Source organism: Leuciscus leuciscus (assembly GCF_965113295.1).
Source record: "Leuciscus leuciscus genome assembly, chromosome: 16".
NCBI classification, from domain to species: domain Eukaryota; kingdom Metazoa; phylum Chordata; class Actinopteri; order Cypriniformes; family Leuciscidae; genus Leuciscus; species Leuciscus leuciscus.
In genome coordinates, this window is record NC_138740.1 from 38,089,189 (window position 1) to 38,113,280 (window position 24,092).

The window sequence follows — 24,092 nt, forward strand, 5'->3', positions numbered from 1 at the left end:
TCAGTTTCAGGAATCTTCATATGGAGTCGGTAGCAGATATTAATACTTTTATTCATCAGACACATAAAATGTATCAAAAGTGGCATTTATAATGTTACAAAAGATTCTATTGCAAATAAAAGCTGCTCTTTTCAACTTGATTTCACAGTTTGCATAATCATATGAAGCTGTTTTCAACTGACAATAATCATAAATGTTAATGAGCATCAAATCATCATATTAGAATGATTTGTGAAGGATCATGTGACACTGAAGACTGGAGTAATGATGCTGGAAATTCAGCTTTGATCACAGGAACAAATTACACTTTAATATATATTCACATAGAAAACAGATGTTTTACATTATAATATTATTTTTTATTATTACTGTATTTTTGATCAGATAAATCCAGTCTTTGTGAGCAGAAGAGACTTCAGAAAACATTCAAAATCTTACTGAGGCTAAAAATAGCTTCATAAGTAAACATTAAAATTGTTGATTAACTGAACAAATGAAGGAATAAAAAATAGAGAAATGACAGGAGACAGAAAATGATTTTGTCATAGAAAATTGATTTGTCTTGCAAGAACAATTCAGTGCAGCATATGAGCATATAAAATAACAATCAGAACCAGACAAGTGAAGACTTTCACAGAAATCTGACAGGAACTCAAACCATGACAATTATTACACACAATTACTCGAGTGATTCGTGGACGTCACGTCAGAACAACAGAGTGTGTGTGTGTGTGTGTGTGTGTGTGTGTGTGTGTGTGTGTGTGTGACAGTGAATCATCAGAATACGACAAACTCTTCATCTTTACCGATGAAGAGTCACATTTTATCCTTAATTCTTCAGAGTGGATGTTATAATGAATTATTCTGTGTATAATTGCTGTAGTTTGTCAGACATGCAAATGTAACGAACACAAGGTTTCTTAGTAAAAGCTCCCACGAGACCTTGATGTCATAGATTAGCATTAGCATTACATATTTTAAAAAAGCAGAATAACAAAATAATTCTCATTGAACAAATATCATCCCAAATAAAAAACTCAAAAGCAGGTTATTATAATAATCAACAGCATTAATCAAACATTCACTAGCTTATCAGTTATATCTCCTTTGAAATCTGAGACTAAGAACCACTTGTTTGTCTTGAAATTAGTTTGAGATTTTACAATCAAAAAGTGCTCGATTCATTAGACTAAAGCAACCCGATCTCAAGCTCATCAAACATGAACATCGGGAAATAACCATCAGAAATGTAATTACAGCAGCATGAACTATTATAATCTGGCAACACTTTACAATAACGTTCAATCTGTTAACTACACTCATTAACAAGTTTAATAATCAACTTTAATTTCAAAGTACCGAGTCTATTAATGCGTTAAGCTACAGTAACGTCCAGTTATACTTTTTAATCCTATAATGAATGTTTTATGAGCAATAGAATAATCATTTTCATCCAGAACAACAGTGTTCTTCCTCTAATGCATGCAGTTTTATTTCTAACCACTAGAGGGCCAAGAGTTGCAGAAATGCACTAGTTGTGTTAATAAATGCTGTGAAAATATTGTTAGTTGATGTTAGAGAAAGCATTATAACTAACAGATGAGACGTTATTGTAAAGTGTGTGTGAAACTGTCAGTTTAATCTCTCAAAAGAGCTTGAAATCATTCTAATGTTATAATGAGATCAACATTCATCTGTAAATCCAGTTCAGTCCTGTCGCACCAAAACTTTATTATAATAAGAACCATTCAAACATTAAGTACCATCCAGTTCCTGAAACTCAAGTAAAACTGCAAGAACTTCCTCCATCAGGCGAATAAAGACTCTGAAGTTTGCATTTACTGTAGAAATAATAATAATAATAATAATAATAAAAGTTATTAATACAGGTAATTTTTAAGACTTCAAATCCAGTTCAATCCAGAAGAAGCTTGACACCGTTTTTTCTGCTGCAACAATGATACAAAAAAAAAAACTATAAAAAAACATACAAACATGAACAATTGTCCGATGTTTAAAAAAGCGAATAAATAAAAAAAGCACTTGTGTTTGAAGGTTTTGCATGTGTGTGTTTGGATCCAGCTGAATGTGCGTTTGAACTCAATCTGAAAATAAAACTGCACATAAAACACCAAGAACGAGTAAAACGGCTCGTTCACGTCACGTCTGAATGACCGTCATCATCACGAGATCACCGACAGGAAATGACATCATCAGCGCAAGGATCTGTTGACTCGTGATTCTGACATGACGTGATTGGGTGAAAACTCGTTGTGTTTGTTCCATTGGAACCAGTGAATCTCTCAGTGGGAGAGTCTCAAGAATCTCAAGAAACCGCTCGAGATCATGTGACCGTCACGTTTCACCTCCAAATCGAAATTGCGTTATTTTTATGACAATTAAACACCTTCTGTCCAAATCTAACTTTTGCAAAAAAAATGAAGAAAAAAAGTATTTAAGTATTAAGTATTAAAGTATTAATAAATCATGGTAGTATTTGTTGTTTTATTGCAGCATTTTTAGTTTAAATGATTTGAATTACAAAAACAAAAGTAATTTTTTTTTTGAAATATTATTGTACGTTTAGTTAGTTTTTTTGTAATTCTCATTATTTCTGTCATGGCATTTTATTATGAAATTATGAAAATTACATTTTAAACGCTTAAACCTAAAAAAAAAAAAAAAAAACCTACAAATTTTATTAAAACTAAAAGTAAAGGAAATAATTGTAAAAAATAATTTTATCTCACTGAAACATTTTTTTTTTTTTTTTTTTTTTAAATAATTATAATTAAACACATTTTATCCCAAAGTAAAAATCTTAACTGTTTTAAAGTAGGCTTAATTTTCATTTAAATGTAATTGCATTTTTTTCCTTTCGATTTTTTGTGTTGAAATATGACCCAGACAAATAAAATAAAATAAATAAAATAAAATAAAACACTGTGCGTTGGTTGATGTGAATGAAGGAGCTCGTACGTGTTCACGGGTCCGCAGTGAGCGGTATAAGTGTGTGTGTGAGAGTGTGTGTGTGCGAGTGCATGTGTGTGTGAGTGTGCGTGCATGAGTGTGTGTGATCAGGACCCTCAGTATCTGTACATGTGGTATGTGCTGATCCATGAGGATGGGAACGTCCAGTCTGGGAATCTCTTCAGGAACGACTCGAGCGGGTCGGAGCGTCGGTCCGGACCGGAGAAATAATGAGCGGAGACGGCCAGAGAGATCGAGCCATCGTCAGGAGACACTTCTGAAGCTGTGGGTGACTGAAGACGAGACACACACATCACACACACTATACACACCTCCCAATCACATCACACACACTATACACACCTCCCAATCACATCACACACACTATACACACCTCCCAATCACATCACACACACTAAACACACCTCCCAATCACATCACACACACTAAACACACCTCCCAATCACATCACACACACTATACACACCTCCCAATCACATCACACACACTATACACACACTCTTCAGGGTAAATCTGTGGTTCCTGAGCTGCAACTCACCTGGATCTCGAACCAGAAGCTCCAGGCCGGAGCGTGGAGACCGTGAGAGTAGAATATGAAGTATTCCCCGCTGAGGTCGAACTGGGGCGTCCCGTCACCGAATGACCATCCGCTCAGAGACACGCCGGTGTCAGGCAGCAGATACAGGGACATGTGGGTCGGACCTGAGACAGAACAGTGTAAACGTGGAGATTATTCATGATTATTAACAGAGAGAGTGTTTGTGAGCCTGATCTATATGAGTATGTATGTATATGTATGTACGTAAGGATGCATGTATGTATGTATGGATGGATGGATGCATGTATGTATGGATGCAAGGATGTATGTATGTATTCATGTATGTACAGTATGTATGTATGTATGTATGTATGCATGGGTGGATGGATGGATGCATGGATGGATGTATGGATATGTATGTATGCATGTATGTATGCATTTATTTATGTATGTATGTCTGCATGTATGTATGTATGTATGTATGTATGTATGTATGTATGTATGTATGTATGTATGCATGGATGGATGGATGTATGGATGTATGTATGTATGCATTCATGTATGTATGTATGTATGTATATATGTATGTATGCATGGATGGATGGATGTATGGATGTATGCATTCATGTATGTATGTATGTATGCATTCATGTATGTATGTATTGATGGATGCATGTATGTATGGATGCAAGGATGTATGTATGTATTCATGTATGGATGTATGGATGGATGCATGTCTGTCTGTCTGTCTGTCTGTATGTATTTATGTATGTATGTATTCATGTATTTATGTCTGCATGTATGCATGCATGTATGTATGTATGTATGTATGTATGTATGCATTCATGTATGGATGGATGCATGTATGTATGTATGGATGGATGGATGGATGTATGGATGGATGTATGCATGTATGTATGCATGTCTGTATGCATGTCTGTATGTATGTATGTATGTATGCATGGATGGATGGATGGATGTATGTATGTATGGATGGATGGATGGATGGATGGATGGATGTATGGATGGATGTATGCATGTATGTATGTATGTATGTATGTATGTATGTATGTATGTATGCATGTATGTATGTATGTATGTATGTATTAGGGGTGGCACGGTTCACAAAACCCACGGTTCGGTTCGTATCACGGTTTTAGGGTCACGGTTTTCGGTTCTGTACGGTTCTTGATGTTGTTTTTTCTTTTAATCTTTAACACTCCAAAAATTTACTTCAGCATATGATATATAGCTGAATTATCTAATTATTAATTTATTTATTTCATAAATGGGGTGTGTTTGCAAAACGCAGCTTCTCATTTCCCGTGGGCTGTGTCGGACAGTTATTTGTCACCACTTTTTGCCAGGGTTGATATTATGTCCCAGCACGGATGTACCAATACAAATAAATAAAACATTTCCAGTTAACTAGCAAAGTATTCGTTTCGTTCGTTTGTTAAATAAGAAGCAATCTAGCGCTGAAATGTGTTTTTTTTAATCAAGTGATCAAAGTGCTCGTTGCCGTTGCGATCAGTGGCGCTGATACAGTGTTCTCGTGGCTCGCGCACACACCGCAGCGGCCGCACATTCTTCACTCAGACGCGCGCTTCAGTCCGTTGAGGAGACTCTAGGCTACTCTATTCGTTCCGATGAAATCACAAAACAAAATTCATACAAATCTGTCCCTGCTTGATATACAACCGCTGATAAACATAATCGGTTTTGATGAAAAAGAAAAATATATACGAGTGCAGATTAGAACTCAGAACCTTTGACACGCTTGGCAAGTTCTGCCACTGGACCATTAAAGTACATACCGGTACGTGGAACAGTCGATCTATGTAGCCTATTTATTCACGTGAAAAAAACAACATATAGCCTAGTGGAGTTGATCTCATTAAATGTCTAAGTAAACCCAGTGTACTATTTAAATCGATTGCTGGACATTGTAATGTTATTCTACATTTGTCTGATTTATGATTTAGCATTGTATTAGCAGTAGCACGGGCACAAGGCTACATTGCGCATGCGTCGAACCGTGCAAACCGCGCGACGCACACACGCACCGAACCGAGACAAGCGAACCGAACGGTTCGGATGTTTTTTCATGTACCGTGCCACCCCTAGTATGTATGTATGCATTCATGTATGTATGGATGGATGCATGTATGTATGTATGTATGGATGGATGGATGTATGGATGGATGTATGTATGTATGCATGTATGTATGTATGTATGTATGCATGTATTTATGTCTGCATGTATGTATGTATGCATGGATGGATGGATGGATGTATGTATGGATGGATGCATTCATGTATGTATGTATGGATGGATGGATGTATGCATGTATGTATGTATTTATGTATGTATGGATGCATGGATGGATGGATGGATGGATGGATGGATGGATGGATGGATGGATGGATGGATGGATGCATGTCTGTCTGTCTGTATGCATGTATGCCACAATGCCATACACTCCTTTGAGCTCAGTCGCATCACTTCTGCAGTAGACAAACGAAGACGTAGAAAGCACAATGCCTTAACAGCTAGTACAACATCTAGCCATTTTGTGTGCGACGCCTGTGGCCGGCCATGTGCGTCAAGGATCGGCCTCTATTCACATCGTAGGACGCACCAACAACAACAACCGTGACGAGATCTGTCGCGTCGACAGCTCAGACCATCATGTATGTATGTATGTATGTATGTATGTATGTCTGTCTGTCTGTCTGTCTGTCTGTCTGGATGTATGCATGCATGTATGTATATATGTATATATGTATCGATGGATGGATGGATGGATGGATGGATTTATGTATGTATGTATGTTTGTATGTATATATATATGGATGGATGCATGAATGTATGTTTGTATGTATGTATATATATATGGATGGATGCATGGATGGATGTATAGATGCATGTATGGATGGATGATGGATGAATGGATGAATGGATGGATGGACGGACGGACGGACGGATGAATGTATATATTTATAAAACAGTTAAAAAATTTAATATTTGTGATATATTTTAAATCAAACGCAGTTTTATAATTAAAAACTGTTTTTGAAGAATATCAACATTCGTTATTATATTTCATGAAAATCCTATTAGTCTGAAGTCTCACCTTTGACCTCAAAAGTCATTTTAACGTTTCCCTGTTCGGTCTCCTGTCTGGATACGAGCCGGAACTCCAGCGGAGCTTCAGGAGAGACTTCAGGAGCCGGGAGATACCAATTCCTCCTGAAACAGGGAGAGACAGACATCATGAGGTTCAACCTTCCGGTCCCTCTCTCGAATCAACACTTAAGTGACTTAAACTGCAGTTCATCGTCTGGCCACTAGAGACCGGCTGCAGAAGAGTCTCAATCCCATAAAATGACCAACTTTACAGCAGAAAAAAACATGATTACAGCCTGGTGCAAAAAGTGGTTTTAGTCTATATAGAACATTTTGCCCTTCATGAAAACTGTGAGGGGGGGTGAATTTTTTTATAACTCAACTGTTTAGATTATATTAAGTATTAAAGTTCTACATAATTAAGGGCGTGGCCACTTGATTGACAGGTGGATTGCCGCTGATGTCACTACTAGCCGTTTGTCTGCTGCCTTTCGGTGTAATTTGTTTGTCATGATTCTTTGATTGGTGGAGATTTCTCTGCAGAATCATGGGTAATGTAGTTTTTCACCAGGAATTATGCTCCTAAATGTGATTTTTCGGTTATCGAGTGATGCGCTGCCAAGATGGCGACAGCCGGCTCCGCCCACTTTGGGCTTCAATAATGCTCTTCAGAAACACTACGGGTGACGTCACGCACACTACATCCATATTTCTTTACAGCCTATAGGTTTAACGCTGAAGCCGCACATCATCCGATCCTCTGAGCTTCACTCACTTGACCAGGAACTTGACCGGGAGGAACCATGGGAATCCGCAGTAGGGCAGCTGGTCCTGGCAGTGTGTGCGGATGCTGTCGTTGATCTCTGGGATGTGAGGAGTGACGTGCTGCATCCCGGTGTAATCCAGACTGTTGATCCATAATCCCGAGTCGGAGCTCTGCAGCGATCCGTCCAGCGCGTGGAACCTGCGTGTGGTGTGCTGAACACACACACACAACCAGTGTTGGGGAAAGTAGTTTTGAAAAGTAATACATTACAATGTTGCGTTACTTTGTTACTTTTTTTTTTCCGAAAAGTAATGCATTACACTACTTTTGCGTTACTTTTTTCCCACCTGGGCTGGGCTTGTTTTTTTATAACAAAAAAGTAATATTTCTGGGCAAATGTAAAGACGCTTTCATACCAAAAGTGAAATAATAAGCCTCAGGCTGAAGGAAATGCAGATTCACTCATGTACAGTAGAGTAGTGTACGGTAGAGTACAGTACAGTACAGGAGAGTAGAGTACAGTACAGGAGAGTAGAGTACAGGAGAGTAGAGTACAGGAGAGTAGAGTGCAGTAGAGGTAGAGTACAGTACAGGAGAGTAGAGTACAGTACTGTAGAGGCAGAGTACAGTAGAGTACAGTACAGTAGAGTACAGTAGAGGTGGAGTACAGTATAGTACAGTACTGTAGAGGCAGAGTACAGTAGAGTACAGTACAGTAGAGTACAGTAGAGGTGGAGTACAGTATAGTACAGTACTGTAGAGGCAGAGTACAGTAGAGTACAGTACAGTAGAGGTGGGGTACAGTATAGTACAGTTGAGTGCAGTACAGTGGAGTACAGTACAGGATAGTAGAGTACAGGATAGTAGAGCACAGCAGAGTACAGTAGAGTACAGTACAGTAGATGTATAGTGCAGTAGAGTACAGGATAGTAGAGTACAGGAGAGTAGAGTACAGTAGAGTACAGTACAGGAGAGGTAGTGTACAGTAGAGTACAGGACAGTAGAGGTAGAGTACAGTAGAGTACAGTACAGGAGAGTAGAGTAGAGTAGACAACCGTACAGTTCAGTAGAGTGCAGTACAGTAGAGGTAGAGTACAGTAGAGTGCAGGACAGTAGAGGTAGAGTACAGTAGAGGTAGAGTACAGTAGAGTGCAGGACAGTAGAGGTAGAGTACAGTAGAGTGCAGGACAGTAGAGGTAGAGTACAGTAGAGGTAGAGTACAGTAGAGTGCAGGACAGTAGAGGTAGAGTACAGTAGAGTACAGGACAGTAGAGGTAGAGTACAGTAGAGTACAGTACAGTACAGGAGAGTAGAGTACAGTAGAGTGCAGTACAGGAGAGTACAGAAGAGTAGAGTAGAGAACCGTACAATTCAGAAGAGTGCAGGACAGTAGAGGTAGAGTACAGAAGAGTGCAGGACAGTAGAGGTAGAGTACAGTAGAGTGCAGGACAGTAGAGGTAGAGGACAGTAGAGGTAGAGTACAGTAGAGTACAGTACAGTACAGGAGAGTAGAGTACAGTAGAGTGCAGTACAGGAGTATAGAAGAGTAGAGTAGAGAACCGTACAGTTCAGAAGAGTGCAGTACAGTAGAGGTAGAGTACAGTAGAGTACAGTACAGTACAGTGGAAGTAGAGAACAGTAGAGTACAGTACAGTAGCGGTAGAGTACAGTACAGTAGAGGTAGAGTACAGTAGAGTGCAGTACAGTACAGTAGAAGTAGAGAACAGTAGAGTACAGTACAGTCGAGTAGAGTACAGGAGAGTAGAGTAGAGAACCGTACAGCTCAATAGAGTACAGCAGAGTAGAGTACAGTTGAGTACAGTAGAGGCAGAGCACAGTAGAGTACAGTACAGTACAGGAGAGTAGAGTACAGTAGAGTGCAGTACAGTACAGGAGAGTAGAGTACAGTAGAGTGCAGTACAGGAGTACAGAAGAGTAGAGTAGAGAACCGTACAGTTCAGAAGAGTGCAGTACAGTAGAGGTAGAGTACAGTACAGTAGAGGTAGAGTACAGTACAGTACAGTAGAAGTAGAGAACAGTAGAGTACAGTACAGTCGAGTAGAGTACAGGAGAGTAGAGTAGAGAACCGTACAGCTCAATAGAGTACAGCAGAGTAGAGTACAGTTGAGTACAGTAGAGGCAGAGCACAGTAGAGTACAGTACAGTACAGGAGAGTAGAGTACAGTAGAGGTAGAGTACAGTGGAGTGCAGTACAGTAGAAGTAGAGAACAGTAGAGTACAGTACAGTCGAGTAGAGTACAGGAGAGTAGAGTAGAGAACCGTACAGCTCAATAGAGTACAGCAGAGTAGAGTACAGTTGAGTACAGTAGAGGCAGAGCACAGTAGAGTACAGTACAGTACAGTACAGGAGAGTAGAGTACAGTACAGTAGAGTGCAGTACAGTACAGGAGAGTAGAGTACAGTAGAGTGCAGTACAGGAGTACAGAAAAGTAGAGTAGAGAACCGTACAGTTCAGAAGAGTGCAGTACAGTAGAGGTAGAGTACAGTACAGTAGAGGTAGAGTACAGTAGAGTACAGTACAGTACAGTAGAAGTAGAGAACAGTAGAGTACAGTACAGTACAGTAGAAGTAGAGAACAGTAGAGTACAGTACAGTAGAGGTAGAGTACAGTAGAGTACAGTACAGTACAGTAGAAGTAGAGAACAGTAGAGTACAGTACAGTAGAGGTAGAGTACAGTAGAGTACAGTACAGTACAGTAGAAGTAGAGAACAGTAGAGTACAGTACAGTCGAGTAGAGTACAGGAGAGTAGAGTAGAGAACCGTACAGCTCAATAGAGTACAGCAGAGTAGAGTACAGTTGAGTACAGTAGAGGCAGAGCACAGTAGAGTGCAGTCGAGTATAGAAGAGTACGGTACAGTACAGTAGAGTAGAGTACAGTACAGGAGAGTGCAGTACAGGAGAGTACAGAAGAGTAGAGTAGAGAACCGTACAGTTCAGTAGAGTGCAGTACAGTAGAGGTAGAGTACAGTAGAGTACAGTACAGTACAGTAGAAGTAGAGAACAGTAGAGTACAGTACAGTAGAGGTAGAGTACAGTAGAGTACAGTACAGTAGAGGTAGAGTACAGTAGAGTACAGTACAGTAGAGGTAGAGTACAGTAGAGTACAGTACAGTACAGTAGAAGTAGAGAACAGTAGAGTACAGTACAGTAGAGGTAGAGTACAGTAGAGTACAGTACAGTACAGTAGAGGTAGAGAACAGTAGAGTACAGTACAGTAGAGGTAGAGTACAGTAGAGTACAGTACAGTACAGTAGAAGTAGAGAACAGTAGAGTACAGTACAGTAGAAGTAGAGTACAGTAGAGTACAGTACAGTACAGTAGAAGTAGAGAACAGTAGAGTACAGTACAGTAGAGGTAGAGTACAGTAGAGTACAGTACAGTACAGTAGAAGTAGAGAACAGTAGAGTACAGTACAGTCGAGTAGAGTACAGGAGAGTAGAGTAGAGAACCGTACAGCTCAATAGAGTACAGCAGAGTAGAGTACAGTTGAGTACAGTAGAGGCAGAGCACAGTAGAGTGCAGTCGAGTATAGAAGAGTACGGTACAGTACAGTAGAGTAGAGTACAGTACAGGAGAGTGCAGTACAGGAGAGTACAGAAGAGTAGAGTAGAGAACCGTACAGTTCAGTAGAGTGCAGTACAGTAGAGGTAGAGTACAGTAGAGTACAGTACAGTACAGTAGAAGTAGAGAACAGTAGAGTACAGTACAGTCGAGTAGAGTAGAGAACCGTACAGCTCAATAGACTACAGCAGAGTAGAGTACAGTTGAGTACAGTAGAGGCAGAGCACAGTTGAGTACAGTAGAGGCAGAGTACAGTAGAGTGCAGTCGAGTATAGAAGAGTACGGTACAGTACAGTACAGTAGAGTACAGTACAGGAGAGTAGAGTGCAGTACAGTAGAGTACAGCAGAGTAGAGTACAGTTGAGTACAGTAGAGGCAGAGTACAGTAGAGTGCAGTTGAGTATAGAAGAGTACGGTACAGTACAGTACAGTAGAGTAGAGTACAGTACAGGAGAGTAGAGTAGAGTAGAGAACCGTACAGTTCAGTAGAGTGCAGTACAGTAGAGTACAGCAGAGTAGAGTACAGTTGAGTACAGTAGAGGCAGAGTACAGTAGAGTGCAGTCGAGTACAGTACAGTAGAGTACAGTACAGTGAAGTACAGTAGAGGTAGAGTACAGTCAAGTATAGAAGAGGTAGAGTACGGTACAGTAGAGGTAGAGTACAGTAGAGGTAGAGTGGAGTACAGTACAGGAGAGTACCATAGAGGTAGAGTACAGTAGAGGTAGAGTGGAGTACAGTACAGGAGAGTACAGTAGAGTAGAGAACCGTACAGTTCGGTAGAGTGCAGTACAGTAGAGGTAGAGTACAGTCAAGTATAGAAGAGGTAGAGTACGGTACAGTAGAGGTAGAGTACAGTAGAGGTAGAGTGGAGTACAGTACAGGAGAGTACTGTAGAGGTAGAGTACAGTAGAGGTAGAGTGGAGTACAGTACAGGAGAGTACTGTAGAGGTAGAGTACAGTAGAGGTAGAGTGCAGTACAGTAGAGGTAGAGTACAGCAAAGTAGAGTACAGTGAGTACAGTAGAGGCAGAGTACAGTAGAGTGCAGTCGAGTACAGTACAGTAGAGTACAGTACAGTGAAGTACAGTAGAGGTAGAGTACAGTAGAGTAGAGTAGAGAACCGTACAGTTCGGTAGAGTGCAGTACAGTAGAGGTAGAGTACAGCAGAGTATCGTACAGTCGAGTACAGTACAGTGGAGCACAGTTGAGTACAGTAAAGTGCAGTAGAGTACAGTCGAGCACAGTACAGTAAAGTACAGTAGAAGTAGAGTACAGTAGAGGTAGAGTACAGTACATTAGCATAGAGTACTGTCGAGTACAGTATAGGTAGAGCAGTAGAGGTAAAGTACAGTAGAGTACGGTACAGTCGAGTACAGTAGAGTACGGTACAGTCGAGTACATTGGAGGTAGAGTAGAGTACAGTAGAGGTAGAGTACAATAGAGTATAGAAGAGGTAGAGTACAGTATAGTGGAGTACAGTAGAGGTAGAGTACAGTCGAGTACAGTGGAGGTAGAGTGCAGTATAGTGGAGTACGGTACAGTATAGTATAGTACAGTAGAGAAGAGTACAGTAGACTAGAGTACAGTACAGTAGAATAGAGTACAGTAGAGGGCGTCGCTCAAGCAAACATTACAGCTGCTGTTCTGGATAACAGAAGAATATGATGCAGGAGAAGAAAGTTTAACTCTACCAACAAAAAAAAAATTCTATAGTCATTTTTGCTTATGGTTTAACTGTATCATCGAAGGTCAGAAGCAAGTACATTGGTCAAAAAAGTTAGATTAAATGCATAAAAATGTAAAATGTATGTTTTTAACATATTTAGTTATTGGAGTTTTGCATAGTATTCTGATTCTGCATTTCACTGATTTTATTAATTTTGAGGAATATTGAATCTTTTTTTGTGTGCGAGTGAGATGAGTAAATGCTCACATTTAGCCTTGAACTACAATTACCATGATGGTATGTTTACACAATGTTCAATGTTTACACACACACGCACACACATACACACACACACACACACACACACACACATACACACATACAACGCCACTGCATTTCAATTTGTCTCAACATGAGGACAAGAGAGCTGTCAGTCAATAAACGGGAAAACAAAGTAACTTGCATTACTTATTTGAAAAAGTAACTTTCAATTTGAAATGTAATGCGTTACTTTACTAGTTACTTGAAAAAGTAATCTTTACTTGGAATGAGTCACCCCTAACACTGGACACAACTACTGTAATAATCAATTCAGATGTGCATCATGTTAAAATAAAATGAAAATATATATATATATTTTGCAACTAGGTGAAATAATGAATATATATATATACACCAGTAAATATACAAAAACTTAAACTTATTGTCAGGTAATGTTTATTTTATTTCACATCAGGACAATATTTCATGGTTTGAGTTTCAGTAAACTCTAATAACGGATCAGTGATGACGATACCTGGACAAAGACTCGTTTGGGTCGCGGGCTGGACGGGTCACCAGAGTACGGGAAGAACAGACCACAGCAGACCAGAACAAACATCAGCGTGAACACTGACCCCAGACCAGCCAAAATCCGCTTCGTGCTGCGAGACAGATAGATGAAATGCATCTGGAGAGAGAGAGATAGAGAGTGGGAGAGAGTGTTTCAGAAACACTTTATTTGTTACACATTTTTTACATTCCTAATTCAAACATCATATCCCGAAAACATTGAGAAAGGCAATTCAAATTAAAAAACTTTTAAAAACCCAAGACCAATTGATCATCATGTACACATAGAACCTCAGAGAGAGAGGGACAGGTATAAGGAAACATATGGTTGAATAAAACGATTTAATCTCGGTTTGTTTTATGTTGAATTAGGAATTTTAACTGGAATTAGAATGTTTAAATTTACATGTTTGAATTTAACTGTTTGAATGTTTGAATTAGAATGGTTCGGTTTAAATTTTTGAATTTGAATGTTTGAGTTTAAATGTTTGAATTTAAAGATTTGAATTTGAATGTTTGAATTTAAATGTTTGAATTTAAAGGCTTGAATGCTTGAATTTTACTGTTTGATTGAATATGAATGTTTGAATTTAAAGCCTTGAATGTTTGAATTTGACTTTTTGAATGGAATTTAAATGTTTGAATTTGAATGTTTGAATTTAAATGTTTAAATGTAAAGGCTTGAATGTTTGAATTTTATTGTTTGAATTTAAAATGTTTGAATTTGAATGTTTAAATATTAAGGTTTGAATGTTTAAATTTGAATGTTTGAATTTAAATGTTTAAATGTAAATGTTTGAATGTTTGAATTTAAAGGCTTGAATGTTTGAATTTGACTGTCTGAATTTGACTTTAAATGTTTCAATTTGAATTTACTATGTTACAGTTTGTATGACTCACAAAATAGGAAGACAGAATCACGGTTGCCAGGGTAACAATTGATGCCAGGACGACATCGGGTGGTATTTCGGTTCCGCTGCGGCCCAGGATTGGTGTGAAGATCTCGAAAACCACCCAGATGAGGAACATGATGTGGACGTAAGGCACGGTGAGACCCACGAGGTACAGGACAGAGTACTGCAGAGACGCTCCTGCACACACACACACACCACTAATCAGCACAACAGTCATATGTCGACCTCATTTAAACATCAGAGCCCTGATTTCTGCCCTTTGACCCCATCCTGAGCTAAAACTACTGCTGACCAGAGACCTGAAACACCCTAAAGGTACGGCAAAATAAAAGTCCAGTTTTAATACAAATATTGGGTCATTTCGATGCAATTGAAATACTATTATATATTTCCATACAGGCATTATATATTTAAAAATATATATATATATTTTTTAAAATACAGAATTAAGCAATTGGCTTTTATTTTGACATTGTACTGAAGCCAAAGCAAATGACTGAAATATTACCTTAAAAATATTTACTTTGTATTATGGTGATAGCATATAATTTTTTCTACACACTATTCATTTTTAGACCTGAATGAATGAATAATAATAATAATTATGATAATAATGTTCTAAATGAATATAATGAATGTTTTAAAATGTTGTATTGTATAACACTTAAAATATCACAAAAATATCATAATATATAATTAATACCTTAAGGAACCATGACAGCTGTAAAACAAAACGTCTGAAATAAATACACCAAATAGGCTTCATCTCAGAGGAATAATGTAAAGAATCGTGTGTGTGTGTGTGTGTGTGGTGTGACCTCTGACCTCTGGCTCTGAAGTGTTTTCTGAGCATCAGTTTGCTGGCGAGCGGAAACACCACCATCATCATGGGAACGTACGCTGAACACAATCCTCGCTGAGTGAGGAAGAGCAGCGCACAACACCACAACAGCAGACTCACGTCGAAGAAGAGATCGGACAGATACACACGACTCGCGCTCTGGACACACACACACACACACACACAGAGAGAGAGAGAGAGACAGACAGACAGACACACAGACACACAGACACACACACACACACACACACACAGAGAGAGAGACACATACACAGAGAGAGAGAGACACAGACACACACACACACACAGAGAGAGAGAGAGAGAGACACATACACACAGAGAGAGAGAGACACACACACACACACACACACACACACACAGAGAGAGAGACACACACACACACATACACACACAGAGAGAGCGTGACACAGACACAGACACACAAACACAAACACAGAGAAACACACACACACACACACACAGACAGGTCAGCTGATTCACTTCCCTTATAAAAACATACTGTGCCATCAGATATACAGTCAAACCAAAAAAGGATTCAGATACCAAATATATTATATATATATATATTTTTTTTTTTACTAGTGTGATCAGGACATTATAGTTCATTAGTGTAAGTGAGGAGAGCAAAATAAAGTAAATTTGTGACATATTATACCCAATAATTTTTCATACAGTGACTACCAGTGACATTTATACACATTTGGGAGCAAAAATGATTACGACACTTTGAGCTGATCATGTTTTGCTGAAGTGTTTTGTCTTTAATTGCTAATGCTCTTGTTACACACAGACTGAACACAATGAAGCATTGCTTCGTGATTGGTTGAGCTAAACTGGTATTATCTAATTGTGTAGTTAAATTTAACAGCTGACAGATATTCAACATAATTCATGTGTGAGACAGTCTAACAGAAGGACGGACAAAACCAGTCAAATATCAACTGAGTTCTGCTCATATTTTATTACCATTTTCTAAACTATAGTGAATAAACTGTGATAATGTGAGAAATGTTGAAGGTGCCTGAATACACTTTGGTTTGACTGTATAATATGTATATATATGAGAATTTATAAAGAATAAATATGTATAAACAATTATTCAATAAATGTTTACATGCTGTAACGTGAGAAACAGGTTCAAATGCAGCAAAATATGAAAAGAAAAAAATAAACATAAGGTTTTTAAAGTCATGAAAAGTTTATTTTTAAGTTTTAAATAACTCAGGCCTCACTTTATTAAAAAAAATGTTTAATGAATATTTTACTGAATTAAAAAAAAAGTCCCAGAGGAGTTGAAATCACAATAATCCATTACAATATGACTCCAACATAGTGAAGGAGTGAAGAAGTAATGAGCCGCGAACTAGTGGAAGTAACAAAGGTGAAGAAGATCATTTTAGATTGTTACAAATTAATTAAAAAAGCATGAATATTCCTCTGTCTCTTAATTAATATGAGCTCACAGAATCTGCAAATAAGTGTTTCTTATATAAAACACACTGAATAAACACTGGGCAATATGTGACGTCTCTCACACACGTGTCTCAGCCAATCAGAGCAGAGCCTGAGAATCAACTAGAGCAGATATTTTACAGTATGTGTGTGTGTTTACAGTGTACTAACCCAAGAAATGACTGGTAATATCAGGTAAATACATGGGTTATGGTTAGGTTTAGGGTTTAGTGCAGTTATTGCCCAGTTATTGTGATTGCTATATTAAGTATATAGTCTGTACATGTGGAACAGGAGTGTGAAATAAAGGGCTACTGATATTTCAGCACAAGCCACATGCTCTTTAACACAGTGTGTGTTAGTGTGTGAGAGGTCACTGTCCTCGAGCATCTGTTCATTCAGCAGAAACACAACAACCAGTCCTTTATCTGACCTCACACTCCTATCACACACACTCCTATCACACACACTCCTATCACACACACACTCACATCAGTCTCTAGGTTAAAGGCAGCAAATGTGTGAAAGATGACGTTTTGATTGAAAGATCTATCAGAACATCTGCAGATTTTGTTTAATACTATAAATTAATACCTTTAAATTTATCAAAAGTGACATTTATAATGTCACAAAAGATTATATTTCAAATAAATGCTGTTCTTTTGAACTTTCTATTCATCAAAGAGTCCTGAACAATAAACTGCATCAGTTTCCATTATTTTTAACATTGATAATAATCATAAATGTTTCTTGAGCATCAAATCATCATATCAGAATGATTTGTGAAGGATCATGTGACACTGAAGACTGGAGTAATGATGCTGAACATTCAGCTTTGATCACAGGAATAAATTACACTTTACTATATATTCACATAGAAAACAGCTGATTTACATTATAATAATATTTCACAGTTTTTACTGTATTTTTGATCAAATAAATGTGCAGAAGAAACTTCTTTCAAAAGCATAAACTGCGAACGCTAGTTTTTCTGTGAAATAATAAACCTGTGATGAGAAATCCATCAAAGCTCACAGAGAAATGAAGGATGAAGAAATGACCCGCTGATGTTGTGTGACCTGAATATATTCTAATAACTAATCTGGGAAATTAATGTGTAACTACACAAACACACAAGAAAGCAGCTTCAATGATTGACAAATAATGTAAGATTGCAAAACCACGACAGCACAAGCAAACACTTTCTTTATTCTCACATAATATATTACTATGTATATTTTATTTTATATATATATATACATATATATATATATATATATATATATATATATATATATATATATATATATATATATACATATATTACTACAGTTCTGATGAACTTATATTAACTGAGAGACTAAATAGAATATTTGTACTTTTATTAAATCACATCAAGCTGTTTGATCACAAACTAAAAAAAAGCTTAAATATCATTAAATGCAATGGTGACCAGTTACAGTCTCTGAAATGCACATTTCCCTTCTACAATCATACAGATTTAAACCTGGAAACTAGATGAATAAAAACGCTGTGAATTAGACGCCGCTGTGAACTCTGGGTAACCGCGACTGGTGAATTAGTCACGAGTAACCTGACGCGCAGGTAAAGACCCTCGGTGACATTGACGGAGCACAAGGTCAAACACAAACCCATTAGAAAACCTGTGATGTCATGTGACTCGAGGCGCAAGAACTGGACACTCAGTGACCGGCCCTGTGGTTCTCAGACGTCCTGGAACATGTTAAACCAGTCTCAGTGCGCTCAGGTTTACATCAGTTCACCGGGACACAAACATGTTTAACACGATCCCAGAGGAACGAGACACTGGTCTGATCAGATCAACATAATATCAGTCAGCATGTTATCAGTCATAAAATTAATTATTACAAATGTATATAAATTGATTATTTTAAATATATATATATATATTTTAAAATGTATTTAAATAATACTACTGATTTTGCATTAAAATTGATAAGTAAATAAATATTTATTATTATTATTATTTATTTAAATAATGCTACTGATTAGACTTTTTTTTTAATGCATAAATAAATAAACACATTTTTATTTTAGCCAGCATATCAGTTATCACTAATCAGTGAAAACATGACTTATTAAAAAATATATATAAATTGATTATTTAAATAAATATATACACACATATATATGTATATATTTATGTATGTATGTAATAAATAAAGTATTATTTGTATTTATTTAGATAATGTAACTGATTTGTCATTTAAAAAAACTATATTATTATTATTATTATTATTTATTTAAATAATGATATTGATTTCACATTTATAAAATACATAAATAAATATTTTTATTTAGATAATACTATTGATTTAACATATAAATAAATAATATATTAATTTATTTAAATAATGCTATTGATTTAAAAACAGGTATAAAATGTATAAATCAATCTGTGCTGTATTAATTTAAATAATTCTACTGTTTTGGGCTGAATAAATAAACGCTATTTATTCAATAGTGCTACTTATTCTGCATTAACAAAATGTATTTGTTTAAATAAAGCTACTGCTTTAGCATAAAAAATATTAAGTTTAGGTTTACATCTGTTGGGTTCACTGACATCAGTGTCAAAGTGTGACATCATCAAAGTGTGACATCACTCAGACTTTAGTCAGCTGAAGCCGTCATGATGGCGTTCTCTGATTTGAGAACTCGTGTGTGTGTGTGTGTGTTTTGTCCCCTCACTCACCCCGTAGTACAGGTTCTTGGCCAGCGTGTGTATCAGCAGCATCTTGCCGGCGGCGACGGATCCGTACAGACAGACGGCGGCGTAGAAGTGTGTGTACCAGAACATGGAGCGACCCGTCAGTGTGACGAGCAGAGCCACGATCAGAACCGACAGCAGAGCCACGACCCAGCCCAGCAGCACCACACACACCGCACACGCCAGATCATGTGTGTATCGCCTGCCTGTGGGAGAACACACACACACACACACATCAGATCACACACACCGCACACGCCAGATCATGTGTGTATCGCCTGCCTGTGGGAGAACACACACACACACACACACACATCAGATCACACACACCGCACACGCCAGATCATGTGTGTATCGCCTGCCTGTGGGAGAACACACACACACACACACACACATCAGATCACACACACCGCACACGCCAGATCATGTGTGTATCGCCTGCCTGTGGGAGAACACACACACACACACACATCAGATCACACACACCGCACACGCCAGATCATGTGTGTATCGCCTGCCTGTGGGAGAACACACACACACACACACATCAGATCACACACACCGCACACGCCAGATCATGTGTGTATCGCCTGCCTGTGGGAGAACACACACACACACACACACATCAGATCACACACACCGCACACGCCAGATCATGTGTGTATCGCCTGCCTGTGGGAGAACACACACACACACATCAGATCACACACACCGCACACGCCAGATCATGTGTGTATCGCCTGCCTGTGGGAGAACACACACACACACATCAGATCACACACACCGCACACGCCAGATCATGTGTGTATCGCCTGCCTGTGGGAGAACACACACACACACACACACACACACACACACACACACACACACATCAGATCACACACACTGCACACGCCAGATCATGTGTGTATCGCCTGCCTGTGGGAGAACACACACACACACACACATCAGATCACACACACACACACGCCAGATCATGTGTGTATCGCCTGCCTGTGGGAGAACACACACACACACACACATCAGATCACACACACACACACGCCAGATCATGTGTGTATCGCCTGCCTGTGGGAGAACACACACACACACACACATCAGATCACACACACTGCACACGCCAGATCATGTGTGTATCGCCTGCCTGTGGGAGAACACACACACACACACACATCAGATCACACACACACACACGCCAGATCATGTGTGTATCGCCGGCCTGTGGGACCGATGTCTGGTCATGTGACCCTCACGTACCCACACTGCTGGTCATCAAGCACTTCCTGCCCAGGTAGATCACCGTGGCGACGGCCGCCATGAGGTTGATGATGGTGCCGACGCGCGCGGGATACGCCACCACTGTCAGTCCCAGCAGGTCGAAGAACACCATGTTACCGTGGCGATACTCCGAGGAATCCGCCAGCTCATCCGACATCACCAGGTGCTTGAGTACAGACAGGATGTTGTCGCCTTGGTGACAGAGACAAACAGGAAGTCCATCATTCTCAAAGCAACATGATCAGTCTGTCTATATAAGACAGGTTTAAACCATTAAAGTCTGTTAAATATCAGAGCAATCTGTTCTGAATCGCTCTGGAAATCAGCAAACACGACTGTTGACTCATATCAATCTGCCCTAAACGATGATGGAGAATTAATATACTATCATAAAACACACAGCACTGGCTCTGCGTTCTGATTGGACGAGCCAGGTTTAAGAGAAGTTCAGTAAACACACATCAGCTGAATTCGACATGCATTAATGCTCCGTTTGCTTATTGCTAATAATCTGCTTATGGCTAATGCATTATTTATTTTGCTTATTATTTTTATTAATAAATGTAATTACTTGTAATAAATGTAATAAATGAACATTGGCATCTTTCATCATATTGCTCTTCTGCAGTTTTAATAAAAACAATACAACAGTCGAAGACAACCGTTACAATAGAGAATAAGAGACCAGATTTAACACGCACACACACACACACACACTCAAACTCAAACACACACACACACACACACACACACACACACACACACACACACACACACACACACACACACTCAAACACACACACACACTCAAACTCAAACACACACACACACACACACTCAAACACACACACACACACACACACACACTCACACACACACTCAAACACACACACACACACACACACTCACACACACACACACACACACACACACACACACACACATGTATTTACTGAATCCCTCTAGAGCTTCAGATGAACTGAAATTTTGCATTTCAGATGTTACATTTCAAACAAAGATGATTTTAAGCAGTGTAGAGAGTGTGTGTGTGTGTGTGTGTGTGTGTGTGTGTGTGTGTGTGTGTGTGTGTGTGTGTGTGTGTGTGTGTGTGTGTGTGTGTGTGTGTGTGTGTGTGTGTGTGTGTGTGTGTGTGTGTGAGAGAGAGTCTCTCACCTGCTCTCTGGATGGAGTCGATGTGGATTCGCTCCGGAGTGTCATATTTTGTGTGATAGATGAAACCGTTCTCGATGAACGCAAGATCAATCCCTGCAGGAGACAGAAGAAGAAGAAGAAGAAGAAGAAGAAGAAGAAGAAGAAGAAGAAGAAGAAGAAGAAGAAGAAGAAGAAGAAGAAGAAGAAGAAGAAGAAGAAGAAGAAGAAGTCTTTACCATGATCTCAGAAAATACTCCTGATTTCATCATTACCTTCCACCTGTAAAACGTGTTAATACTGTGTTGTTGTCTGGTAAAGTTCTGTCAGCCACAGCTGTGTGTTTCACCATAACTTCCACAGATGTTTTAGTGTTTCCCTCACCAGGAATATTCCCGAAGTCCCTGTAGATGCGGAAGTCTGTGTCGGAGGGAATGACTCCGCTCTGGAAAACCTCCTGACCGACGACTGAGGCGAACGGGTGAACAGCGGCTCGCACATACGCCTGCACCAGCCACGGGTTCTCTGGACCTGACACACACACACGAACGCACACACACACAGAGACATACACAGAGAGACACACACACACACACACGCATGCACACACCCGAACACGCACACACACAGAGACATACACAGAGACACACACACACACACACGCACACACAAAATAAGAATTTTCGCCATGGAATCAAAACATAAAAATGTAATTGCGACTTTTTAACTCGAAATTTAGTCAGAATTGTGAGATATAAACTTGTTATTAAAAAAGATAATTACGAAATTTTATCTCACAATTCTGATAACAAAAATAAGATTAAAAGGTTGCAAATACTTTTTCTTTTTCTTCTAGCTTCTATTGCTCTTTTTAACCAGTGAATTGACATTACTTTCCAGTTATTCCTGATTTATTGGATAAGGATAAAAGATCAGGATTTAAACAAATATTTTTACTTGCAATTTTCAACCTGACAATATATTTTAGAGGGTGAAAAATTCATTATAAAATGGCCATGACGTTTTAAGAGTTTATAAATGTTCCAGGTCCAGGAATCACACTTTTACAATGAGGCTTCCTCATTTCTCCTCGTGAGGATACGACCATGTGAATCCTGGGGTGAATTAAAATAATAAATATGTTGATTGTTAGTAGTTTGATCTGACTGTGGTGTGTGTCGTCTCGAGGTCGTCTGGGTGAACAGTGCAACAGTGCAGATTCTCCTGCAAGTGTTCGGCGCTGACACACACAGGTGTGTGTGTGTGTGTGTGTGCGTGGAGTGTTTACCTGTCTGAAACACCACCTCCTTCCCCCCCACACCTGCCGCCTCCAGGTTCACAAACGCTCGCACCTGCTGAGCCCAGGGATGCTGGGTAATGAAGCCGTGACTCGCCTGAGAGAGAGAGAGAGAGAGAGAGAGAGAGAGAGAGAGAGAGAGAGAGAGAGAGAGAGACGTCAACAACCATCAACCTCGACCTTTACATGCATGATTGTGTGTGAGTGTGTGTGTGAGAGTGTGTGCAGACAATGCACTGCCTGATGGGATACTGTAGTAGACGGTTGCATACCTATTTTCCGGACTATAAGTCACACTTTTTTTCATAGTTTGGCTAGTCCTGCGACTTATAGTCAGGTGTGACTTATATATCGAAATTAATTCATACTGACTGACATGAACCATGAGAAAACATTACCGTCTACAGCCGCGAGAGTACAGATGCTGCTCCTGTAGCCTATACCCCTGAAAAAATTTACTGAAAACAACTGAAAAACTGAAACATTAACCTAAAGACAACTGAGAAAGCCTGAACACAAACAAAATTCCCCTAAAAAGAAAAAAATCTCCATGTTTTCGGTGCTGATGCGGTGGTGGTGACGCGTTCATGTAACATGTAAGGGTGGCGCTGCCAATAAAGCACCTAAAGCCGGCAAAAGTTATGATTATGAATATGTCAAATATAGCAAGGAGAGATTTTAAATAAACAAGTGTTTTCTGTGTCAGTGTCGGCTGCAAAGATGAAGTTGACGATGCTGACTCACGATCTTCGCAGTAGTGCCAGAGAGAAATGCACATTTCATACGGATGACATAAGCAGAGAACAGTCTGTTTTCTTTTGTTTTGAATTGTTCTGTTTAAAAGTAGACATTTCAAGCTTTCTATAGATATATGTCTCATGT

General features: G+C 39.0%; 1 protein-coding gene across 1 annotated transcript in view; it reads right to left on the minus strand.

The window, feature by feature from the left end:
- Positions 1–32: 32 nt before the first annotated feature.
- The window catches only part of ermp1 (endoplasmic reticulum metallopeptidase 1), a 44,815-nt gene continuing 20,755 nt past the window's right edge, over positions 33–24,092 (minus strand). Inside the window, exons 10-16 of the mRNA XM_082140169.1 lie at positions 15,246–15,420; positions 14,407–14,597; positions 13,472–13,624; positions 7,435–7,637; positions 6,667–6,782; positions 3,530–3,693; positions 33–3,263 (exon numbers count right to left, since the gene is read on the minus strand). Of these exons, the coding sequence (XP_081996295.1) occupies positions 3,087–3,263; positions 3,530–3,693; positions 6,667–6,782; positions 7,435–7,637; positions 13,472–13,624; positions 14,407–14,597; positions 15,246–15,420 (1,179 nt within the window). The 3' untranslated portion in view covers positions 33–3,086. The remainder of the gene's footprint in view (positions 3,264–3,529; positions 3,694–6,666; positions 6,783–7,434; positions 7,638–13,471; positions 13,625–14,406; positions 14,598–15,245; positions 15,421–24,092) is intronic.